Genomic DNA, 26,470 nt, shown 5'->3' with positions numbered 1-26,470 from the left:
CAATGAGCTCTCAGTCTAGAGGGGGAGACAGACATTAATATAAAATAAATAAATTACAGATTTATTGATTTTATATCATTGATAATAGTATATATTATTATAATATTATACATTAGTATATTATATAATATTATATTATTATACTATAATACACTATTATGATGCTATATATTAATATTATATATTAGTATGTGTGTAAATTATAATGATTTATTATTTACAGATTGCTGTGGGGGTGGGAGGGAGGATGAATGAAGGAGCAAGTACGAGTGGCACAGAAGGGAGTGGGAGAAGAGGAGGGAGGGCTTAGTCAGGGAAGGCTTCTTGGAGGAGATGGGCCTTCGATAAGGTTTTGAAGTCGGGGAGAGCAATTATCAGTCTGGTATGAGGAGGAAGGGCATTCAGGCCAAAGGTAGGATGTGGGTGAGAGGTCCGGCTGTGAGGTAAACGAGGTTAGCATTACAGGAAGCAAGTGTGGGGCTGGGTGGTATTTTTTAGTACAGTGCTTAGTACTAAATCTGTATGTTAATGAACGCCTTCCCGGGCTCCACCAATCCGAATTCTGTCTTTTGATCCCTCCCTGGCTGGCTGGTGCCTAAGGAAAATTTCTTCATTAGAATCAGATGTAGATGTAGTGAGATGTAGTGTTAACCCATTATGGGTTGGGGAAAGGTTTTCATTGACTTCCATGGGGCTGATCCCAGGATCAATTTAGGCCTGACTTTCCAATGCCTCTTTCTCCCATGCAGGGGTACTAGATGCCTTGAAAATCTGGCTGTCTCGTGAACAGCTGTATCAAGGGGCATGCTTTTCCACGGCTATCAACAGGGGCCCATTTCCAAACCTCTAGCAAAATACGAAATCCCTCTGTGCGCTGTACATGCTGTTGGTTGAGCAACGCCAAACTACCACTGAATCTTGATGAAACAGACTCCAAGTAAAACACCACAACATTAACCACATGAGGCACTGAAAGTGAAATTATGAAACTTCGCAGGAGGAGGTTAAAGTCGACAGTCGCTCTGCCGACTGTGGTATTCATCCCCCTCTCCCAGCCCCGCATCACTTAGGTACCTATCTGTAATTTGTCTATTGCTGTTAATGTCTGTCTCCCCCTCTAGACTGTAAGCTAGTTGTGGGCGGGGAATGTGTCTGTTCAACTGCATGGTCCGGCTGATTGAAAAACTGCCTTCCAGTCTTTATAGAGAACCTTACAGCAGGCCAATGCCTTCAGAACACCATCACATCTTTAAACTCCTCTCTCTCAGACCGGACTGCCGCCCCGCTACCCTCCCCAAGGCCTCTTGATTCTAACATGCCCTGAGTCTGTGGAGCGGGGAGAGGAATAATTAACAGCAGCAACCTCTACAAATTTTACAACACTGGTAAGGTTCTGGTTGTCCTGGACTTTGGATTATCCTGGCTGGGGGTGGGAGAGGGGAGCCCTCGCTACTGGTTTCCTTTACCACTGGACTCCAAACTTTGTCTCTTATTTCTAAGTAGGGGTGTCTCCAATCCCAGATGCTCCAGGTCATGTGTACAGGCTTCACGTGCTTCAAGAAACCGAGGCTTTAGTCACTGCGCTAATTTTCCTTCAACATTTAATTACGTGGTATGCATAAACGACATCCATTTTTCATTGACAGTCGTCAAGGATAAAGGCAACAAAAACGAAAACAAAGTGAGATGTGCTTCTCCAGATGAACAATCATGGGGGAAGGGAGTGTCATTTTCCTGCACAAACAAGCGTAAAGGTGACCAAAACTCTGAAGGGACGTGTTCATACTCTGGATAACCCCCAAATGAGTTTGCAAAGAATGGGTCCTCCTCATAAGGCTTATCTATTGTGCTCCTGTTTACTTTGAGGCCATAATCGAGGGAAAAAAAAATCTGTTTCTGTAATAAGAATACTAGCATTAAGAAATGTGAAACTTGAATCCCATTCTTCTCTCATAATAAGCGCTAAATTTCTCACAGTAACTTAATTGGCTAGGCTCTGAAATACGCTTAGCGCTTTCAAAGAGCTGTCCACCATTCCTAAAACGATCTGTAATTTCCCCTCCCCACCCCAGGGTTGTGTCAAAAACGGCAGCTTGCCATGCTAAACTAATCTGGAAATCGCATTTCACCCTGCACAAGAGTAGCACACCCAGGACACCACACCAATCAAACTAAGAGTATGCTGGCAGAGTTAGAAAGTGCCCAGTCAAATTATATCCCAATTAAATGGGCTTCTAGAAACCTATCGCTCCCCACGGCACAATGGAACACCCTCCCCAGCCTCAAAGACAGAATTGCTGAACTCACCTTATTCAGAAAGCATACCCACACACACACAAGAAAATTTCCAAACCTCTCTCCCCAAACAGCTTTTTGTACAACTAATGAAGTATTGCAGGCTATTAAGATACCCATCTTTGCATTTCAAGAATTGTCCTCCAGCTCTGCATTTCAAGAATTTTCCTACCACCACATGAACTTTGTTTAGATTAAAGTTGAACCAAATGCTCTGTGGCAAGACTATACATTTATGCGATCAAGCCTTTAAAAAAAAAACCAAAAAACAAAAAAAACCCAAAAACCAAAAAAAAAAAAAAAAACCCCAAACAGGTTTTTAAGGCGAGTGAACTGTACAAACTTACAGTAGTGCTTAATCCAAATGCAGTTTCTCCTTGTGAATATTCCGTTAAGGACAGTACACAACCTCTTCCTGAATCAACATGCTTGTCAAAGCTCAGGAAGTGAACATTTTGCTATGCAAACATCTTGAAGAAACTGCATTTTTAAAAAGGTATACAATCTCAACCGACCCCTGTACTTCCAAGGTTATAAAGTGTGGAACATTTACATCTTGAATTTCTAAGGCACATGCTTTTAAGTAAAAAAAGCAATTTTTTTTTTCCACCAACCAATTTACTGAAAAAGCCAGTTCTTTCATTAGAAACAAATTTGACGCTTCAAGATGTCGGCCCTAGGCTGTAAAGCGGATCCTCCGCCCAGTAGATCTCTCTCACATTACATCCCTGCAGGAGGAACCCCTCCGGATCCATGAGTGGCAGCGTTTGATGGATTATGGAAGCTGGTCTCCTTGTACACGAACCAAGCATTTCCTCCCCAGAGTATCATGTTCAGAAACCCAAAGACCTAGAAGCAAATCAGAAGAGTGGCAGATCTCAGACCGGCATTTTGGGGCATGCAGGCATCTTAATTTCATTTTCGGGCTCACCTTTTCCCTATCCCAGTTGGGTCTGATTGCTTTACTGAGAGTTTGAGAGCATTTATGGAGTCTACTCTCCCCTCTAAAGGATTGGAAACGCTGCTTCTTCCAAAACGCTCGTTCTCGCTGTGGGTTTTGCAGGAGAATGAGGAAAAACAACTCTCCAAAAACACCAGCCTGCCTGGGGAACGGGCACGATGCGGTGTCAGAAGCGAGTCTGGCACTATGGTCTGAGTTTTCCTTCTTCCCCAGGCTTCTCCAAGAAGGTAAACCCCTGGCTCTAGGAGAACTGGGAGTGACCTGCTCCGAAACCACACCCGAGAAGTTTCAGTCCCCCACCTTCCGCCCTGCCAAAATGAGAATGGGGAAATGGAACGGTGACCGCGGATTTCGGCTTTTCCTGCTCTGGGCTTTCTGCAGCATCAGATGTTTTGTTTTGTTGTCTGTCTCCCCCTTCTAGACTGTGAGCCCGTTGTTGGGTAGGGACCGTCTCTATATGCTGCCAACTTGTACTTCCCAAGCGCTTAGTACAGTGCTCTGCACACAGTAAGCGCTCAATAAATGCAATTGAATGAATGCCCTCGTCGGTTACCCTTTAATCAGAAAAGAAAGTCGAGTGGTGCTTTTCCTGATTCGGGGGATGGGGAGGTGGAGGAAGAGTGGATGGAAAGTGGCGGAGATGGAGTCATTCTCTCCCCCTGGGGCGTTAAATGAACTGAAATGCGGATTCTGGAAAAGGCACATCTATTGATCCCCAGCCAGTGGTGTTTACCCCCCAAATGAATCTCTAACAATACCCTTACTAGAGTCTCACAAGACTCAAAAAAAAAAAAATTTGCCAGGCAGTCCGTCTCGTCTAGCTGACAGTGCCCTTTGAGATGCCAGGACAATGGTGGCTTGTGAAGCACCCAGTCGGGAGAGAAGCTGCAACACAACATTCCCCAGTGTCGACACGGGGGGTGGCTGCACCAGTTTCCTCCTGCCCATCCAAGTCGGAGGGGCGACGCTCTCCACAGGGGCACCGCGAACCTCACATCACCTGACGGACGGGAGAAATGTGGAGCGCAAGGAGGATTCCCAAACACTCGGCTCTGAAATCAAAGACGAGGGAAGCGGCGTGGCCTAGTGGAAAGATCACCGGCCTGGCAGAGGACCTGGGTTCTAACCCCGGCTCTGCCACGTGCCTGCTGTGGGACCTTGGGCAAGTCACTTCGCTTCCCTACGCTTCAGATTCCTCAACTGTACAACGGGCATACCTGCTCTCCCTCCTACTGTGAACCCCTTCGGGGACAGGAACTGTGTCCGACCCGGTTAACTTTTATCTACTCCAGCACTTAGAAGAGTGCTTGTCGCTTAACAAGTACCATTACAAAAAACCCACCCAAAATACATAATAGCACCAAGAGGTCCCTTGAAAAAAAAAAAAAACCCATGTCAAGCTGTCCCAAAACGATACAATTCCAGTACAGCTTGGCTACTACTACTACTATTCAGGAGCATTTTCCATTTACTACTTGGACTGACTATGAAACATCAACAATGAAAATACGAACCCCTTATACTGACAACAAAATGGCAGCCAACCCCAGCATGGTAATTTTCAAAATACACTTCCGTCCTATAGTCTTCCAATAAAAGCAGCGATGTCTAGAAATTCAAAAAGATGCAGAAGACACTTTCCCACCTGATTCTGAGGGGCTTTGGGGGGTACAGGGGGGTGGTATAGTGCCTTTCCTACACTAGAGAAGCATCGTAGCCTAGTGGAAAGAGCACAGGCCCGGAAACCAAAGGACCTGGGTTCTAACCCTGGCTCTGCCACTTGCCTGCTTTGGGACGTTGGGCAAGCCCCTCAAATTGGCTCCCTCAACTGTAAAACGGGGAGTCGTTACCTGTTCTCCCTGCCGCTGAGAACGTGAGCCCCGAGTGTACCTGACCTGATTTCTTCTATCTACCCCTACACTTAGGACAGTGATGAATAAATACCATTATTACCATTATTACACGTAACACAGGTTCTTCTTTCTAAAGGGGATCTCGCTACAAGGTGGCTTTACTGACTGTCTACAATACCTTATTCTGCCCGCGCAATTACAAAGCATATTACTGTGACTCAGGACAATACCGAGCTGACGTCGTGGCCGTTGTAGAGCTCCCGGTGTCTTTCTTTTTGTTTTCTTGGCGGCTCAGAGCAACCGTTAAACTTCCACAACTGCACGCAAACAACTATGTTGCCAACTTGTACTTCAAGCGCTTAGTACAGTGCCCTGCACACAGTAAGCGCTCAATAAATACGACTGAATGAATGAATGAACCTTAGAAGTAATCCATACGTACCACGGACACGTTCAGGGATCCCATGCTGGACACCGAGTCGAAGAGACAGACGATTCCCTTACAAGGGTCAAGCTCGTGAAGCACACTTTCCCCCGTGGCTATTTTAATATCCGTGAGCGCCTTAGCCCAGGCGGCAGTGCTCACCAACCACAGAAAGGTAGCGATAAGTGTAATACCAAAGTCCTAAACCAAAAACGATTATTTTAGTAAACACAAGAATACTCTTGAATAGGACATTTTCAAAAGCACAAATCCACAACCTTAAGCGGAATTGATTAAAAAATATGAAAATGGAATGAGAAAATGCCTAGTGAAACCTGTGAGGTGCTTTGTATTGAAAAAAAATTCCCGTGATGCATGACGATCATCCCAGACAAGTAGAAATTTGGGACTCGGGGAAGGAGAAAAACGTATGCATTTCACCCTTGACTGAATTAGATAGATATAGGCAGCTTCGCACGTTTGTCATGAGAAACCCCAAACCAGAAAAGAATCAGGCCTTTATGCACTTTCCTCTTAAACTCTTACAATAAAAGTACCAAAGTCTGGACGTCTGAGTAAGATGCATTAGACACTGATTTCAAGTTGCTTGTGATTTTTAAGTCCAGTGAGGAACCTAGTTCTAGTTGTTAAAATTACAATAATTTACAATATATATATTTTGCTGGTACTTTAGGGCAAGTTGCATCAAGCTACTGGAGGGAAGGGACTGGGACTATTTAAAACAGAGCCCGGCATTGATGCAATCGTATTTATTGAGCGCTTACTGTGTGCAGAGCACTGTATTAAGCGCTTGGGAAGTACAAGTTGGCAACATATGGGGATGGTCCCAACCCACCAACGGGCTCACACACCTTGTATAGTTGGACACTTAGAGAAGCAGTGTGGCCTGATGGAAAGAGCTTGAGCCTGGGAGTTAGAGGACCTGGGTTCTAATCCTGACTCCACCACTTACCTGCTGTGTGACCTTGGGCAAATCACTTCATTGTCCTGAGCCTGTTTCCTCACTTCTGCAAAACTGAGATTCAACCCCTGTTCTCCCTCCTACTTAGTTAGCCCCATGTGAATATCTGGTATCTACCCCAGCGCTTAATACGGTACTTGGCACCCAGTTAGCACTTAATACCAAAATTACTACTTTGATGATTATTAAACGTACCCCACCCTTTCTCTGTGCTGAGAACCAGTTAAAGCGCTAGGGAGAGTGGACAGAGCCTGGATGGGATCCTTGTCCTCAAGGCGTTTTCAATCTAGTTTCTGACTGAGGAGGAAGTGACAATGATTTAACAAGAAGGCTCCTTTCTCTTGGCCAGGTGATCACTACATATGAAAAGGGGAAGGAGGCGGTTATCCTTTAGAGCAGGGCTAGAGAGATGGCAGCATATGTGGCAGGGTAAGGACAGGAGCAGGCCTGGGCCCAGCACGGCAGACATTCCCATCCTATCCCAAAGAAGGCCACCAAGGCCAGGGCACCTGTAGCTTCTCGTCTTCCTTGCTCTTGTCACTGATGCTCCACATTCTGCAGGGCTCAATAATAATAATAATAACAATAATGACGACGATGGTACCTGTTAAGCACTTACTATGTGCCAAGCACTGTTCTAAAAACTGGGGTGGATAGGAGAATCAGGTTGGACACAGTCCCTGTCCCACATGGGGGGGGGGGGGTCACACTCTTAATCCCCACTTTACAGGTGAGGGAACTGAGGCCCAGAGAAGTGAAGTGACTTGACCAAGGTCACACAGCAGCCATGTGGCGGAAACGGGGTTAGAACCCAAATCCTCCTGACTTTCAGGCCTGTGCTGTACCCACTAAGCCACGCTGTTTCCTCCTTCCTTCTTCAGAGTTCTTGCCTTTGCTGGGAAGGTGATTTCATTCCCCTAGAGCCTTTCGCTATTTGCTCCGGAGAAGGCCTGCCTGGGCAGCTCAAGTCATGTGATTTTCAGCGGCGCTTTCACCCCCACCACCTTGGGAGGCAGTGGGGAAAGGAGCAGCCCAGGGGAAAGGGAGGGAGCCCTGTGGCCCCTGCCCACTTCCCGGTGCAGACAAACGGTATTTGAAGCTCAATTCCATTTTGGTACTTAAAAAGAACACTTTGAACTCATTCAGTTAAAATAAGGGACAGAGCTGTTCTTAAAAATGGCAAAATGGCAATCTCAGGGCTGAGCCCTTGGACTAAAATCCCATCTCAACACAATTACCATGCAGGTGCTAAATGCTGGGAAAATGGATTTGAACACTACTTCAAAAACCAGCGTTACGTGCAGGCGGGCAAGGAGTCGACAATAACGAAACAGGCTAGTAGAAAATGTTCAAAGATCGACTTGGCCCCAAATAAAAATGGAGGGAAATTGAGAAAACCATAATGGAATATGTCTGTTTTCACTTTCCCAACACTTAGCATGGTGCCACCCTCAACCTGCCCTACCTAGGAGTCGTTTTCACTAACACAAAACGGGAGGCTTTAATTGGCCCAGGATAAGAAAGGGGAACACAAGGCCAGGCATGTGGGGTTTTAGCTCTGGCCTCCAAAATCCCAGGACCACTTGGGGGGGTCCCACAAAAGCTTCACTTCTTTGAAGCCTTTCTAAATGTGGGAGGCTTAAACTCATCAGAACTGATGAGAAAATTCCAAATTCACTGTTCTTGGCTGAACATCTTTTCCGCCAACTCAAGTTTGAAACGGACATTTTGCGCGCTCCCATCTCTCCCAATCAACAGCCAAGGTGCTGAATTTGTTCAAAAACAGAAAAAAAAGAAGTTGATCCAAAAAGACATCTATGACAGGGTACTTTCCGCATACCCATCATGGAGAAAATGGACAAAGACAGGCAGTGAAGGTTTCACACACTTACCAGAGATATTTGCTTTCAAGATCCTTGCAGCAAAAACACAAAAAGAAGTTTTACTGCCTCGCCCTCACCAACACCTTCAGCTTTCACATTAATTCAACTTCTCCTTCAAAGAAAGGTTTGAGCTAACCAGAGCCTCAAACCTGGTACCTGAACGGAGCTACCAATCCTCCGACTTTCCTATAAGTCGATGATTCTTATGACAAAGCATAGCGATTGCCAGTAGCTGGTGACTTGAGGGGTTCTGAGAATATCAGAGGAGCGTGGCCCCGGCATTGAAAACTGGCCAGCTCTGTTAGTATTTTGGGAGGGAGGGCGAGGGTGAGAGAATCCACTGCCCTTTTCAAGGCCCATCTCACTGGGGCGGTAATTCCTCCAACGTGGACGGCAAGCCCTTTCTGGCCCTGGGAGATGAGACGACGGAACCCATCTCCACAGCGGAAGCAGCAGCCTCTCTGCCTTTCTGTCGTGCAGGGTTCCCAGCCTGTTAGCCTCCTGGGGAGGAGGAGGAGGAGCCCCTGTAGTCTTCCGAAGCTAGTTTAGACGGGAGGGTAAGGCTGAAATCACCGGGGAACAGTGACCCCCCAGAGGTTTGGTCGAGTGGGTGGGTGGGCGGCCCTGCTCTGGCATCCCTAGAGCCATTTCTGGCCTGGAGGACCTAGCACCATGTGAAGACCGACCTAAAGGTGCTCGGCTACCCTGCGAGGCCAAAAACATCCCAAGAGCACTAGACTGGGCCAGCTGGAGAACTTCCTCAGCCCTGGCTTCGGCTCAGGAAGAGCAGGGAGTTCAAGGGCGAAACGGTAGTGAGGCCTCCTGGCAGAGAATTAGGGGGATGCCCAGGCCAGCTCACAGGCTGATTCTGATGAAATTTAAAGAGTCTGGACACCTTTCACCCTGGTCTAATTTTTAGACTTAAAATGTGTTACTTTATTGACAAAAGCAATCCAGACAAGAGATCCACACACAAAGTAGGATGGTCTCTGTCTTTGGGGGACGGGGTCAACTGCGGGGCACCATCTCAGAGCCAGTCACTGTCTGGGAGGCTGGGAGAAGTAGGGACAGGAGCTTGCCTTGCTGGAGCGGGTAGCTGGGGAGGCTGGAGAGCCAGGGACCGCTAAGAAAGGTTGGGGAGAAAAGAACTCCCTGATGTGAGTGAGGGGCCAGGGGAACCAACAGGGACAATGGTAGGTCGAAGGACAAGGATATTCAGGGACTGACGGGGAATTTCTGTGACGTGACACTGGGCCGAATAACAAGATTTGCTCTCTACCAAAAGTAAATACTAAATAAAGGGCTAAGGGCATTGGAAAATTAAGATCAGAACATTTCTGCTTTTAAAAATGTTTACAGGGATGACAGATGCTTTTTTAAAGGATCTGTTTTATAGTGAGCGAGTGACTGGGCAGTTGTCAGACCTCAATAATCACTCCTCACTAGGGGCTTCCATTCAGAGTCTCCAGCATTCCACAAGTAACATCGAAAACCGCTGCTTTATCCCGACAAAATGTACACTTAGCCCCCCTTCTCCACCCCCATAGAGAGAGTGGAAATAGGACTTACGATCATCGGCATCTTGCGATTCTCCCGATAAAGGTTCATGTAACCAACATACAGCACGAGGGCAGCCATGCAGTAGAGGAAAACAAAGACTGCAAAAGTTACAAAGAACTGGGCAGAGGAAGAGAAGTCTCCTATCAGAACAAACTTACTCCAGGTTCTGTTACACAGCATTGTCGGTTCCGAATGAAAGTTGGCCTGATTCAACCTGAAAAAGAAGAGACAACAAGTAGGGTCCCAGAGTTCTTCCGAGGGGCTCTAGGATTTTCCTCCTCTCTCTCCTACGTAAATAGGAATTCAAAGAACCTGCACCCACCTGGTCAAAAATGATTTTCACTACGCTTTTTCCCCCCACAAATCTGCTCCAACTTAAAGAGTCCAATATCTGAACTTGAGAAAAAGCGATTACGCTTCAGCAAGATGGTTCAGAGGAAATTTCCGACTGAAAGACTGATTAAATCCTGTACCGTGTAAGGGTGATTATATCCTATAATATAGGATATTAGGATATAGGATAGGATATAGGATAATATAGGATATCCAGGGCAGAGGCAACCTCCTTCCCCGGGGATTTTTTTACAGTAACTCCAGACGAGGACCTGTCCTGGAGCTTTAGGTTTTCAATTGCTTGAAGACAGCCAAGTCTCTTCCGGCTCTAGATTCTATTAAGGATGTTGAAATAATTTCAAAATGCATTCACGTGAAGCGTTTAAGTGCACTTTTTATTAAGTTGGTTTGGTTAGAATGACTCACGCTTTTGAACTGCTCTGGCCACGTGACGGTGTTCCCGGGTATTCCCCTCCCCCAGCCCCGCCTGGGCCCCTGGGAAAGGGTCTTCTCGGAGCAGGACTTTCGGGGGGTGGGGAGGAGGGACACTCAGTGTTCGTGCTGAGCGCCCACTCCGAACCTTCTCGGCAGCAGGCAGTGGGGAGGTTTCTGGGTTGAACCGAGGGGCTGAGTACTCCAGTCAAATCAGAAATCTGACTGGGACCTGCCCTCTCCTTTCCCCGCCCCGAAATCCTGGCTCTCGACAGGACGCCACCTGAAGCAGAAATCCCCCGGGCCCTCTGGGAACTTGTCGAGTGGGAGTGACTCGAGAGCCACGCTGACACCTGAGGGGAGCACATGAAAACTGGGGTCCAAATGAAAATGTGACTTTCGTACTCTCCCCGCCATCCTTAGGTGACAAAGCACAAACAGATCTGGGGCCATCAGACGAACAGTGTACAATTTGAGAGTGGGGTCAGGGGTTCCGGAGGACAACCACGTCCTGCCTTTGGCCTGGAATGCCGTCCCGCCTCATATCCGACAGACAGTGACTCTTCCCGTCCTCAAAGCCTTATCGAAAGCACATCTCCTCCAAGACATCTTCTTTGACTAACCCCTCCTTTCCGTTCCTCCCATTCCCTTCTGCGCCACTCTGACCTACTCCCTTTATTCATCCCCCTCTCCCAGCCCCACATCACTTGTGTACCTTTCTGTAATTTATTTATTGCTATAAACGTCTGTCTCCAACTCTAGAGTGTATGCTCGTTGTGGGAAGGGAATGTGTCTATTAATTGGTGTACTGTATTCTACCAAGCGCTTAGTACAGTGATCTGCACACATTAAGCATTCAATAAATTTGACTGACCGTCTGACAAGGCACCAGGCTGGGGGTGAGGAGGCGGCTGGAACAACGACTCAAGGTGATTCCGCAAATTAGCCACTCATTCCCCAGACCTAAGTTTCCACATCTGTCAAATGTTGGCCAACAACTCTTGCCCCTAAATGTCTCCTGGCTAGATCCTTTGAGGACCAAATAATGGAAAAGCAATTAATAAGAGCACTCCCCCCAACTGGCTTTTCTGATTAAAAGGACTACTGTATTTCAACATACTCTTTGGAGGGCGGGGAGGGAAGGCAATTAACTCTTGAAACAGGATGAGTGGGAGCCCCCTGAGCCAGGGCAAGCTTAAAGAGAGAGGGTGTCTCTGGGGTTCTGGTGGTGCACTCCTTGCTGCGTGGCCCAGTGGATAGGGTACGGGCCTAAAAGTCAGAAGGACCTGGGTTCTAATCCCGCCACTTGTTTGCTGTGTGATCTTGGACAAGTCACTTCACTTCTCTGGGCTTCAGTTACCTCGTCTGCAAAATGGGGATTAGGACTGCGAGCCCCATGTGGGACAGGGACTTTGTCCAATCTTGATTTACTTGTATCTCCCCCGGCACGTAGTACAGTGCCTGGCACATAATAGATGCTTAATAAATACCACCATTATTATTAAGGCGGCACTCTGGGCAGTTCATGAGTCCACCTCCAGCCAGGGCAGAAGTAGGGCAGGCTGGTAATGGAGCAGCGGTAAAGGAAAAAGTGCCAGATCACCTGGTTCCAAGTGGCACCAGGCTCTGTTCAATGCTGTGGGCCAGGCATAGGCTGCAGTGGGCCGGGAGCTCCCGCGGTGAGGCGGCTTGGGTCCAGCCAGGGTGGGCACTACGGGGGAAGCCGGCCCATGTTCCTGCTCTTTGGTAGGTAGGAATCGGCCTCCGGCCAGGAGATTTGTTGGGGGATGCACAGGGATGCAGTATAAACCACAGTCTGGCCACCTCTGCAGCTTTGAACGCCTCACTCTGCCCCCACTTCCCACCCCAGGCAGAATAAGCCAGACATTAAACCTGCCCCCCTTGGACTTGCCCCCCAAGTCAAATTTGATTTTCATCCCTGCCTCCAGCCTTGGCCTGTATCTGACCTAGGTGGGTTCAAGGACCTCCCAGAGTCAGAATGGGGACCCTAAAACACGCATTATGACTCGCCCCCTCACCTTCCAAATCCCTATTTTTGACGCTTCTCTAGGGTCTCATTGTAGACTACCTCTGCACATATGATAATCAATTTTGTTTGGGGATTAATGCTCAAAAAGAAAAAAAAGTGTCTTTTTTTTATGGCATTTGTTACGTGCTCACTATGTGCCAGGCACTGTACTAAGTGCTGGGTTAGATACGAAGTATTCAGGTTGGACACAGTTCATACCCCCATTTCAGAGATGAAGTAACTGAGGCCTAGAGAAGTGACTTGCCCAAGGTCACGCAGCAGACAAGTGGCAGAGCCACTTAGAAGAAGAAAAAAAATCCCCTTTCTCCCAAAAGGCGAAATCCTGCAAAAAGGAATATGTTCTCAGTTCTTGGGTAAAAAGTAAAAGAATTAGAAATCTTATCCCGTTAGCTGCTGAAACGGAGCAGAAACTTGACTGCAAGATGCAGAAAAGAAAAAACTTAGAAACAGGGCAGTCGCAACATATATTTTGCCAACAGTTTTGGTCTTCAAAACGAAAACAAGAAACCCTGGGACCCATCCAATTTTGATCCAAAATGTTTCCACATCTGGGAAAGCACAGAGCTTTCGAAAGTGTTTTTCCCTTCAGCTTAAAAAGGCCTCACAGAGCAGAGCCCAGTCAGAGACCGCCCTCTTGGGAAGCTCTTCATCGATGAGGGTGACGTCGCTTCTGGGGGACTTAACTGCCTCTCTTCCTGGGGCGTAAATGACTCCCAACCTCACGGGCTCAAGCCCCCGTTGGGTTCTCCATCTTCACACCTTACTGGTCCCCCAACCTCCCCTCCGACGACCTCTCTGATGCCCTGGCCACTTTCCTCCAGGTTTCGTCGCCTCTTCGCCACCGCCTTCCTCGAGAGCTCGGCAAGGGCAAAGAAGAGCCCCATCATGAGGAACTCAGCCTTGCCCTAAACAGCAACGTTGACTTTTCCCTCCCTAGAATGTTTCTACAGAAAGGTGACCAGGAAACTCTTGCTTTAAGGGCTTCAGGGGATCCTAGAATCCACATCTGGTAATCGGAAAATCTGTTAGGCTGCTACGACGCAGAAGGCGTGGCTGAAGAACCCATACAGAAATGCGCGTCTTAAAATTTCATCCAAAACGAAGAGCTTCCCAAGGTTCAAGATGCTAAGGCCACAGCTGGACGGAACGTGGCCCAGTGGATAAAGCACGGGCCTGGGAGCCGAAGGACCACGGTTCCAATCCCACCCCCCACCGCTTGCCTGCTGTGTGACCTTGGGCAAGTCACTTCACGTCTCTGTGTCTCAGTTTCCTCAAGTGCAAAATGGAAACTCAATACCTGTTTTCCCTCCCACTTCACAGTGTGAGCCCTAGGTGAGACAAGGGACCCTGTCTTATCTGATTAGCTTGTAGCTATAATCAATCAATCAATTGTATTTATTGAGCGCTTACTGTGTGCAGAGCAAGCGCCTTACCAGCGCTTAGAACAGTGCTTGACACATAGTAAACGCTTAATAAATACCATTTAAAAAAGAAAAAAACAACTGCTAGCCCAAGAGGGACCAACATACCAAAAACCTTACTTTGGAAAACGCACGATGAAACGTACAAGAAACCGTGCAATTCATGAGCCCATTGTTGGGTAGGGACCGTCTCTATATGCTGCCGACTTGTGCTTCCCAAGCGCTTAGCACAGTGCTCTGCACACAGTAAGCGCTCAATAAATACGATTGAATGAATGAACCAATGCCCTGCGATTCACCTGATGCCCCGAGACTGTGAGCTCACTGCGGGCAGAGAACGTGTCTATCACCTGTGTTGTACTGTTCTCTCGAGTGCTTAGTACAGTGCTCTGCCCACAGTAAGCGCTCAATAAATAACGTCGATGACGATGCTGATGATGTTTCCCCAAGAGCCGACAGATGATAAAATCAGTGAAGGCTGGAGCTCTGGAGGAAGCATCGTAAGAGGAAGGGAAACGGCTGGCAACTGGAGAAGCAGCGTGGCTCAGTGGAAAGAGCACAGGCTTTGGAGTCCCAGGTCATGGGTTCAAATCCCGGCTCCGCCAAATGTCAGCTGTGTGACTTTGGGCAAGTCACTTCACTTCTCTGTGCTTCAGTTACCTCATCTGTAAAATGGGGATGAAGACTGTGAGCCCCCCGTGGGACAACCTGATCACCTTGTATCCTCCCCAGCGCTTAGAACAGTGCTTTGCACATAGTAAGCACTTAATAAATGCCATTATTATTATTATTATTATTATTGTTATTATCAGCAGAGATGAAAACCGAAGGGATGGATCCCATACTCACCTGAACGGATAGGCAAAATCAGCAGAAACAGATCGATTAGCAAAGCCTTGACAGGAAACCAAGATTCTGGTTGAGCCACGAAATCCTCCACAGGTGGCAAAAGCAAAGATGGATGAGACCTATTCAAAAGGGAGACAAAAGCCAGAGTTTGACTTCTTAGACTGGTGCTGCAATAGGCCCAGGGGCTTTAAAAAGAAAAAAGATATTAAGTACCTACTATGTGCCAGGCACTGTACTGAGCGCTGGGGTAGGTACAAGCTAATTAGGTTGGACATAGTCCATGTCCCTCACGGGGCTCAGAGTCTTAAGTTCCATTTTACAGGTGAGGTAACCGAGGCCCAGAGAAGTGAAGTGACTTGCCCGAGGTCACACAGCGAGCATGTGGTGGAGCCGGGACTAGAACCCAGATCCTTCTGACTCCCAAGCCGATGCTCTTTCCACTAGACCACACTGCCTTTCCCCACTTTTTAAATTTGGTTTTGCCCAGTGGATTCTACTGGGGGGCCAGACACACAGATGACCACTTAGGTTAGACTAACAATGCTAAACAATACTTGCACAAAACGCATTCATTCACTCAATCATATTTATTGAGCGCTTACTGTGTGCAGAGCACTGTACTAAGAGCTTGGGAAGTCCAAGTTGGCAACAGACAGAGACGGTCCCGACCCATCAACGGGATCACAGTCTAGAAGGGGGAGACAGACAACAAAACCTGTAGAAAGGTGTCAAAGTTGTCAGAACAAATAGAATTAAAGCTAAATGCATGCTGTTCTAAGAAACGCATATTAATGTTTCCAAAGCATTTGAGTTTAAAGACACACTCGGTTCTGTCTCAGGGGTAGTGCTGTCTTCCTGTACCTGCGCCTTGACCCGGGATGCCTCGTGCGCTTCCAGATAGGGAATGCACTTCCAGATAGGGAATGTTCTTCCGACGGTCCCAGGCAAACCCAGGGCAAAATCCCATGCTGTGGAAGAATGGGGTGAACTCGCTGGGCCCCCACCCTACGATGTAAGCTCGTTGTGGGCAGGGAAAGTGTCTGTTCTATTGTTGTGTGGTACCCTCCCGAGCGCTCAGTACAGTGCTCTGCACACAGTAGGTGCTCAATCAATGACTGATTGCCTCCCACCTGCCACAGAACATTTAAAGGTGGGGCTGGGGGGAGAAGGGCAGTGCTGGCTGCAGGGCAGAGGTTCCCTTCACTCCCTGGCACAAGAGAAGGCACCTCTTTGTCATCAGAGGGCTACAATGACTGCACCTACATGGCCTCCTAAGAACGAGGACACTTAAAGGGGAGATGAAAGCTTAAGGCTGTCCGGGCTGGGAGGACGTCCAGGTAACCGACCAGCAGGTTTTGGAAGACTTTCAAATTTACACTGAATGTCCGGTAATCTGGTTCATCGGCGCATCAAGTTATTTCTCATAACCGTCTTCATCCTGACTCAATCTGGAAGGGCGGCAGTTCATTTTAAAACCGATCTAATCGAGGCACGAGTGACCATAAGACGTTGGCTTCCTTTTTAATACATACAACCACCGAGTTACAAGGACTCCGTTTGGCTCATTTTGGGTGTGAAGTTGGAAAACCTTGGCTGTTGGATCACAGGAAGGGGAAGGATAGGGGTCAAAATTAAATGAGGTCCCCACACTGGAGGCTGCAGCCCCAAAGGGCTTTGTGAGAGGAGAGGTTACCATTTAAACCAATGTGGAAATTCTGCCAAATCAAAATTTTACAATATCTTGATAGCTATCTAGCGTAATAACTTTCAAAAATTAATGGAACTGTTTTTCATTGTTGTAGAATTCCTAAACCACAGTACTATATACATTTGTATTGTGGTACGAATGTGTTGTTTTATTTAAATAAGACTTCCTGAGAAACAGCATATCCAACATGACAAATCTATTCCTGCTGAAAGTTTCTTTCTAAATGAACGTTCAAAATGGAGCAAGCAGCCGCCTGCGAAGCTGGGACAACAATAATAGTAATAATGATGATAATAATATCTGTAACAGTAATTGTGGTTATTTCTTAAGTGCTTAATATGTGCCTAGCATTGCTTGGCTAGATGCGAGAAAACCAGGTCAGATGGAGTCCCTGTCCCAAATGAGGCTCCCAGTCTAAATAGGAAGGAGAAGAGGTATCAAACCCCCATTTTACAGGGAAGTAAACTGAAGCACAGAGAAATGAAGTGATGTGTCCAAGGCCACCCAGGAGGTAAGTGGAGGAGTCAGGATTACAACCCAGGTCCCCTGACTCCTGGTCTGTGCTCTTTCTTTTACATCATGCATACACAATCCCATCAGGTTTTTGTATTATGCACAAAGATAAATTGCAAATCCTAGACTCTGTCCCATGCATGATGTGGAAGGCCTAATCCTTGCTTCCTATTCAGTACTTGCACAACCTTTTATTCCTGTGACCACACAATGCCAGGAATTGGTTGAAAGGCGGGAACTACAAGATGTTACCCTAAATCAAACTTACTAGTAACAAAGTAGCACCTGTTTGTAACAAACATTACTAGATATTAGTGGACTGGGATCCCGACTACGCTGTCAGAGAATACGGCACCATTACACAGAAACACAAGTTGGAACCTCTGGATTCCCTAGATGAGTGGACGGGAAAATCACAAGAAGCGCTCTAATGGTGAGCGCGCGGGCCTGAAGTCGGAAGGATCCAGGTTCTAATCCCAGCTCTGCCACTTGTACACTGGGTGACCTTGGGCAAGTCACTTCACTTCTCTGTGCCTCAGTTACCCCATCTGGAAAATGGGGATTAAGACTGTGAGCCCCATGTGGGTCATGGCCTGTTTCTAATCTGGTTACTTTGTATCTCCCTCAGGGCTTACAACAATGCCTGGCACTTAGTGAGTGCTTAACAAATACTATTAAAAAAAAATCCCGGAGGGGGATGCCACAACTATGTGGCTGTGTACTATCTTTAATAGGACTGAGCTCTTTGCATCAATGAGTAGACACCTGGTACACGCAGGCATTTTTGGAGTGAAGCATCCCTACAGGCTTTGAAACGAATCTTCTAATTCCACTGCTCCCGGATGGTTCCTCTCTAAGAACGGGTGAGCCCCAGATTCATTCATTCATTCAATAGCATTTATTGAGCGCTTACTGTGTGCAGAGCACTGTACTAAGCGCTTGGAAAGATGACAAAGCAGCTCTGATAAACTCTTGGAGGTCAGACATTCTTTAGCTTTTTTCAAAAGTGGGCAAAGGCAACAACCAAAGGGGAAAATGAAACCACAGAAAATCCAGCTACCACTGGTTGGTCATCAATAACGGTGAGGCTTTTAGACTGTGAGCCCACTGTTGGGTAGGGACTGTCTCTATATGTTCCCAATTTGTACTTCCCAAGCGCTTAGTACAGTGCTCTGCACATAGTAAGCGCTCAATAAATACGACTGATGATGATGATGATGAGGCCAAGGAGGAAGTCCACAGTAAGAGACAGCACAGTGCTTTGCTCATATAAACCATTTGGGGAGGGTCTTCTGCTCAGGCTCTTTTTGTATAAAGTTCTCACCAGGTTCTCTAGACTGTGAGTTCGTTGCGGGCAGGGAATGTGTCTGTTTGTTGTTATACTGTACTCTCCCCAGAGCTTAGTACAGTGCTTTGCACACAGCAAGTGCTCAAAATAAATACAATTGAATGAATGAACGAACGATTGAGGAGTCTGGGCCTTTTTTTCAGGGACTGACCAGACAGAGCGGGGGATGTCCCACCCCTTTCTTTTTATGACAATCAATGCACTTGATTGCAATGTACAATGCACAATGCAATGCACGATACAACAGACTTGAGCGAGAAGCAGCGTCGCTTACTGGCTAGAGCATGGTCCCGGGAGTCAGAAGGAACTGGGTTCCAACCCCGGCTCTGCCACACGTCTGCTGTGTGACCTTGGGCAAGTCGCTTCACTTCTCTGGGCCTCAGTCCCTTCATCTGTGAAATGGGGATTAAGACTGTGAGCCCCACGTGGGACAGGGACGGTGTCCAACCTGATTAGCTTGTATCAAACCCAGCACTTAGTGTAGTGGTTGGCGCATAGTAAGCGCTTAACAAGTACCGTTTTTATTATTACTATTAACAGAGTTGGTAGGCGTGATTCCTATCCACGAGGAGTTCACCGGCGGTGGGGGGAGGCAGACAAACAAAATTACAGACAGGGGCAGTGTGCATAAAATCTGAGCAATCTGTGTAGTAACACTTGAAATCAGCACATTCTTCCGGACAACCTCTTCCCTCCAATCTTCCCCAGGGAGACCTCTGCCCTCTCTGTTCCTCTGTGTGCTGACACCTTGGGTCTTTCTCCTGTGAACCCCTCCCCGCAGCCTTTCGGCCGGACCAGATCTGGCCCCCAACAGATACAAAGAGGCCTGCTCTCTGGCTCCCCAGCTGAACCCCCAAACCCTTTCACTCTCCTCCTCGCCCTCTGCACTTCTGCTGTTCTGGGTCTTTTTGACGGGAGGAGGAGAGGAGTATGAAGGGCATGGAAGGCTGTTACTGGGTGAAAAACTGTGAAATAGCTGACAAATAATAATAATGATGGCATTTAAGCACTTACTATGTGCAAAGCACTGTTCTAAGCGCCGGACAAATCCAATCTGGAAGCCTACAGTTTCATCGCAAAACACAGCCAGGCTTACAGTGATAATAGCAACGACGGTATTTGTTAAGCGCTTACTCTGTGCCGGGCACTGTACTATGCGCTGGGGTGGATGCAAGCAAATTGGGTTGGACACAGTCCCTGTCCCACGTGGGGCTCAGTCTCAATCCCCATTCTCCAGACGGGGGAACTGAGGCCCAGAGAAGTGAAGTGACTTGCCCAAGGTCACAGAGCAGACAAGTGGCAGAGCCGGGATTAGAACCCATGACGTTCTGACTCCATCCACTGCACCATGCTGTTTCTCAAAAAAAAAAAAAAAACCTGCCCCAGTAATCCCTCAATTTTTTTTTTTCAGGAACTTTAGCTAGACAAACTGAGGGGAAAAAAATATATTTTTGCTTGTAAAGGGAGAAGTACGGCACAGACTAAATTTAGGTGCTTCCCAAACAGGTCACAGGAATAGAATGCTTTAAAAAAGATACCTAGCAGCTGTCTCAAAGAATTAAACTCCGAGTAGCCACTTTTCCTCCACCCAGTGATCTGTTTCCTAAGGCCCTGGAGCAGGAATTAAAACCGTCTACAGGCACGATGAATTTGAACTGCACAGCCCCAAAACACAAATAATCATTCTAACAAAGGAAAATGCACTCCACTGGCTCAATTACTGCTCCCTTCGTCACTTGGCTTATTCTTTAAAAAGGCTTTTATATTCCCCCCAGCCCCCAGGCTCTGACCAAGCAATTCATTTTTAACTAACTTCAATGGTGACCAAATTCTGATTCCCAGAAAAGTCTGGAAAAAATAATGATCTCTTATTTACTTACATTTCTGAGAGTTCCTGACAACTTTGGGACAACCCAAAGATGGATTGGGGGCGGTGGGGGGGGTGTTTAAGGGAATCAATAGGTGAGCCCAAGATTTGTCTTCTTTTTGGAACAATGTTATAGGGAAAATCCAGGTGGGATACCCCTGCTTTTAACTAAAACATTATGAATTATATTCTTTGGCATCAACTGTCACACATCCACCCCCTTCTTTGAAAGGCTCCAATAGCAAGTTGACCCCTAACTCTAATAAAAGACCAAGGATTTAGTAGTCTCCGTCACAGGCAGGTGGCTGTTTCAAAGAATAGTGTGATGGATGCCCTTCCTCTCTAGTAATGCACTACGGACCCCCTGGCCATGAATCTACCCACACTCCGCATCACTTTCTACACTACAGAATTCTCTGCTCAATGAGTGCTTTCCTTTGTTCACTTTGATGCTAGACCTACGGAGAAGCAGCACGGCCTAGCAGAAAGAGCACAGTCCTGTGGGTCAGAAGACCCAGGTGCTAGTCCCAGTTCTGCCAACTGTTTGCTGCGGGCTCTTGGGCAAGTCACTTAACTTCTCTAGGCCTCGTTTCTCCTGTTCTCCCTCCTATTTAGACCGTGAGCCCCACGTGGGACGGGGACTACGTCCAATCTGATTAACTTGCACTCACCCCGGAGCTTAGAAAAGAGTTTGACACATAGTAAGCTCTTTTCAAATACCTTAAAAAAATAAAAAGAGGTCAACTTGGGAGGACCATGAGAACTTCGGGGTGATACGAAGAGCAGAAAATGAGCATCGCAGCCCACTTGATCTTCGACGACTTCATCATTCTCACCGGGAATCTCAGGTTGAGATTCCAAATTAATTCATGAAGTTCTGTTGTTCAAGGATCCCCATCCTTCCTATTTATCTTTGCCCTACAAATGAAAACCCGGTGGGCCCAAGCCAGTCTCTCTCTCCTCTCTGAGCAGTGGCAAAACAAGGGTGGGATGACAAGAGTCACTGCTCCAGATGCCCTCCTGACTTGCTTGTTTTTGGGTCCCTGGTGCCCTCCCCGGGGCTGTCAGGGAAGGGAGGGTAGGAGATTTTGGGGCATGACTCTTTTGACTGGGAACCCTGCAACTATAGACAGCACCCTCCTCATGGGGCAGGGGTGTTTACTGGACTGTAGTTCCCCAAGTGTTTACTTGGTACTGTCAATCGATGGCATTTATTGAGCACTTACTGTGTGCAGAGCACTGCACTAAGCGCTTAGGAGAGTACAATATAACAGATACATTCCCTGCTCACAGCAGGCTTACAGTCTAGAGGGGGAGACAGACATTAATCCATATAAATGACAGATATGCACGCAAGTGCTGCAGGGCTGGAGGTGATGGTGAATAAAGGGAGCAGTCAGGGTGACGCACAAGGGAGTTGAAAAGGAAAAGAGGGCTTAGTCGGGGAAGGCCTCTTGGAGGAGATGTGCCTTCAATAAGGCTTTGATGAGAGAGTAATTGTCTGTCAGAAATGAGGAGGGGGGGCGTTCCAGGCCAGAGGCAGGACGTGGGCGAGACGCATGAGACTGAGTTACAGTGAGAAGGTTGACAGAGAAGCGAAGTATGTGGGTTGGGTAGGAGTAGCGACGTGAGGTACGCGGGGGCTAGGTGACTGAGTTTTTTTTTTTTTCAGAAAAGCTAATGGTGAAGAGTACTATGCTCTACATCCCGTAAGCACTCAATAAATACCCTTGAAAGACTGACTGAACTGGTGCATCTCCCAAGTGGCGCTACCTGAGAGGCAGCATGGCCTACTGGAAAGAGCACAGGCCGGAGTCAGAAGGACCTGGGTTCTAGTTTTGCCTCCACCACTTGTCTGCTGCAGGACCGTGGGCAAGTCACTTCCCTGGGCCTCAGTTACCTCATCTGGAAATTGGGGATTCAGACTGAGAGCCTCATGAGGTGCAGGGACTGTGTACTTCCCAAGAGCTTAGTACAGTGCGCTGCACACAGTAAGCACTCATCATCATCATCAATCGTATTTACTGAGCGCTTACTATGTGCAGAGCACTGTACTAAGCGCTTGGGAAGTACAAATCGGCAACACATAGAGACAGTCCCTATCCAACAGTGGGCTCACAGTCTAAAAGGGGGAGACAGAGAACAAAACAAAACATACTAACAAAATAAAATAAATAGAATAGAATATGTACAAGTAAAATAAATAGAGTAATAAATATGTACAAACATATATACAATAAATACTCAATACTCAATAAATACGATTGAATGAACATGAGTCAGGGGTCTCCTGCCACACCCCAACTCGCATTCATTCATTCAGCTGTATTTATTAAGCGCTTACTGTGTGCAGAGCACTGTACCAAACGCTTGGGAAAGTACACTACAACAATAAAGAGTGACAGTCCCAGCCCACAAGGAGCTCACAGCCTAGAGCAAACAGCCTCAAGCAAACACAACAGTATTTCCCACCTGATGCTCCCATTTCCAACCCAACATTTTCTGCTGGATGTGTTGCATCACATCCCTCCCCAACTTCCTGAAATCAATCAATCAATCGTATTTATTGAGCGCTTACTATGTGCAGAGCACTGTACTAAGCGCTTGGGAAGTACAAATTGGCAACACATAGAGACAGTCCCTACCCAACAGTGGGCTCACAGTCTAAAAGGGGGAGACAGAGAACAGAACCAAACATACCAACAAAATAAAATAAATAGGATAGAAATGTACAAGTAAAATAAATAAATAAATAAATAAATAAATAGAGTAGTAAATATGTACAACCATAAAAGTGGCTGAAAAAGCCACTACCTCCCTTGACGGCCATCGTCCACGGTACTGTCACCCCAAGGGTGCAAGGCCGTTGTTTCCTCCCCTTGCTGGGGCTCAGCGTCAAATACTAAAATGCTAGTAACAAAATTGGGGAGGCCGCAGAGTAAGCACCAAGCCGTAGGGATCTGCCGATTTGCTGGTGGCGGAAGCAGGACACTCACGGGCCTCCAGCGATGTGAGCCTTTTATGTTACAGAACAACACAACAATGCCTCTTAAATTGGACCAGCGACTGAAATCAAAGGCACAATCTGTTTCTGACCACTAATAAATTAAGGACAGAGAGTTCATTCTACAGCCTCAATTTCCAGACAGTTCTTGAATGCTTTCACCCCCACCATTAACTTAAAACGTAAAAAAAAGGGTTTTAATCTTGGTTGATCTTTGTGATTACTATCATCATCAATCGTATTTATTGAGCGCTTACTGTGTGCAGAGCACTGTACTAAGCGCTTGGGAAGTACAAGCTGGCAACATATAGAGACAGTCCCTACCCAACAGTGGGCTCACAGTCTAAAAGATGAAAGGACTACTTAGAAGAGTCCTATAAGCCTCACGTCTAAAACTATCAAATGCCAATTATTTGGTATTGCTTTACTGCATGTGTGTAATCATTACCACAAAAATTAAAACCCTTGACTGGTAGATTAGAAAATTTTTTAATGGGGGGAGATAACCAACCTACAATCCTTAAGAATCAATCTGAAAGTGAAACTGACTTCAGCTACAGCACACGATTCCACAGATTATGTTACAGGAAAACATAACTGGGATCCATTTTCCCCTACACTTCCAGGATAGAAAGAGAGGAACCGACCCAACAACTTGGAAAAATTAACATGAAATTCCTTTACACTCTATACATTGCAACGATCAAAGTCACTACACCATCCTTTAATTTTCATTTAAGTAATCCAATAACATACTATCTAATATTACTTAAGGAGTTGTAATGTGATTGTGAGCTTGCAGGAAGCCGCAGAAGAGGCTTATTCTGTTGACCATGGTAGCGATTTTCAACTTTGGTGAAGAATGTATCGTGAGTACACTCAAAAGTATACCGTAGCAAGGGGCACTCCTCCTTAGCACCTTCTGACCACTCTGAGCTCCTCTCTCCGTTTAGATCTTCCTTAATCAGTTAGAAATTCACCTGCTTTTCTGGAGATCGGTGCAAGAATTTTAATCCCCAGACTTGGCTGGAGATGCCGTAAACTACTATTGCTTCATCCATTCTGGCATCATACAGTGATGCTCTGGACTGTACAGGTTTAGCAAGTGCCTCAGATGACAATTCCTCTGAACGGGACATCTCCCTCCCCTGTTTCCAAATAATGCCACCTGTTTCCAAATAATGTACTGACTGAAGTACAGAAACGTTTTGATAACTTTGCCCAGAGTTTTGGATTTTTTTGTTTAAGCCTAGGCTCGGTGGGATAGAGAGGAGGAGAGGATTTATGGGCAGAACATCTGCTCCTTAAAACCCCATCATTCCTTCGGAACACAGACAGAGACCCACCTTCCCCTAGAGATACTCCAACCATGCCCAACCCAAGGACACCATTTAGAAAGCTACCATAAACAAAAAACACATCAGATGACCACGAAACGTCCACCCCATCATCATCATCATCAATCGTATTTATTGAGTGCTTAATGTGTGCACAGCACTGCACCAAGTGGTTGGGAAGTACAAATTGGCAACATATAGAGACAGTCCCTACTCAACAGTAGGCTCACAGTCTAAAAGGGGGAGACAGAGAACAAAACCAAACACACTAACAAAATAAAATAAATAGAATAGATATGTACACGTAAAATAGAGCAATAAATATGTACAAACATATATACATATATACAGGTGCTGTGGGGAAGGGAAGGAGGTAATCTGCCTTTAGTTCCTTGTCCATCATACACTTTGGACTGAAGTCACAGAAAACAAAACTACAGAAAGGTCTCCGGACAGCCATACCCGTGCTTTTCGGTTTCTCTTACAAAACTATCTCAGCGCCTGATTTCAAGACATCCTTGACCTTATAACCAAGGCTTCCTGTCACAGCCCACACTATGGAGACAGCAAGTCGTTCCTGGCAACCAAAGTCCATGAGGCATTACTGCCTCTGGGCCACTTACAGCAACCTTCTGGAGAAGACAGAAATGTCCACGCTTGCCTTTTATAGATGGGCACTGCCCAGCTGCCCGACCATGAAGAATGGCAAGGCCAAACTTGGGTCACTTCTCATTGGAAATCGGGCCCATATGGGGACAGAGATAAATCCAAATTAAAACCCTCTTCATACTTCAAACGTTTCCCAGTCCCAGCTCTGAAGGCTTTCCAGTTCCCTTCATCTCCATCAATCAACTCCCCTAAGAGCTGAGGAAATAAAATTAGCACCCAATTCTGTGGGCGCAGTAATTATGCTTTTCTAAGACACTACAACTGGTTAATTTGTGATGTTTCATTGGGGGGGGCGGGGTTTATCATATGCACATCTAAAATCTGGAGCCCAAGATGCAGTCAAGCAAAGGTGCTAAAAATGTCAGACATCGGAAGGAGGAGTTTATGGCCCACTTGACAGCAAACCAAGACAAAAACAGGAGAAATGTTTAGCAATTTACTTACTACTTCATTTCCCCAGTGATTAGGAAAAACAGTATTTTAACTTGAGACAAAGCAAACCTACTTGAGAAGAAGGTTAGAATATGTGTGTGTGTATATATATGTATGTATGTATATATATGTACACACACATACACACAAAGCTTACAGAATTAAACCATTAGGCTAGAAAACAATATGCTGCTACTACAGAACTGGGTGGTTATTTCATTTCCCCTAGGTGAGTTTATGGAAACTTTTGTCACACATATACACACACACGGATCCACAAATACCCAATGCAAACGAGAAACCAAACTAACTGTTCAAGTGGTAAAAGTCTGGTTCCTGCTCTGATGAAATATTATAATTTGGCATCCAAACTGGGCCAAAAGACACTTCAAGTGAAAGATGAGCTCCCTGTGGGGCAGAGATTGGGTCTGAGAGAATTATCCTTTATCTATCCTAGCACTGAATACAGGTTGGGGCTCTTAATAAATATCATAGATGCGGCATGTCAAACTTCAGGATGAAGGAATCTATGGCACACTCTGTAATAAG

At 46.5% G+C, this 26,470-nt stretch overlaps 1 protein-coding gene across 1 annotated transcript in view; it reads right to left on the bottom strand.

Moving 5' to 3' along the window:
- Positions 1–1,583: 1,583 nt before the first annotated feature.
- The window catches only part of SYPL1 (synaptophysin like 1), a 32,341-nt gene continuing 7,454 nt past the window's right edge, over positions 1,584–26,470 (bottom strand). Inside the window, exons 2-5 of the mRNA XM_038741260.1 lie at positions 15,044–15,162; positions 9,968–10,172; positions 5,552–5,734; positions 1,584–3,144 (exon numbers count right to left, since the gene is read on the bottom strand). Coding sequence (XP_038597188.1) covers positions 3,016–3,144; positions 5,552–5,734; positions 9,968–10,172; positions 15,044–15,162 — 636 coding nt within the window. The 3' untranslated portion in view covers positions 1,584–3,015. The remainder of the gene's footprint in view (positions 3,145–5,551; positions 5,735–9,967; positions 10,173–15,043; positions 15,163–26,470) is intronic.

The sequence above is a fragment of the Tachyglossus aculeatus genome (assembly GCF_015852505.1).
Source record: "Tachyglossus aculeatus isolate mTacAcu1 chromosome 12 unlocalized genomic scaffold, mTacAcu1.pri SUPER_6_unloc_1, whole genome shotgun sequence".
Taxonomy (NCBI): domain Eukaryota; kingdom Metazoa; phylum Chordata; class Mammalia; order Monotremata; family Tachyglossidae; genus Tachyglossus; species Tachyglossus aculeatus.
Note: the sequence above shows the minus strand (reverse complement) of the source record. Positions and strands in the feature narration are given on the sequence as shown.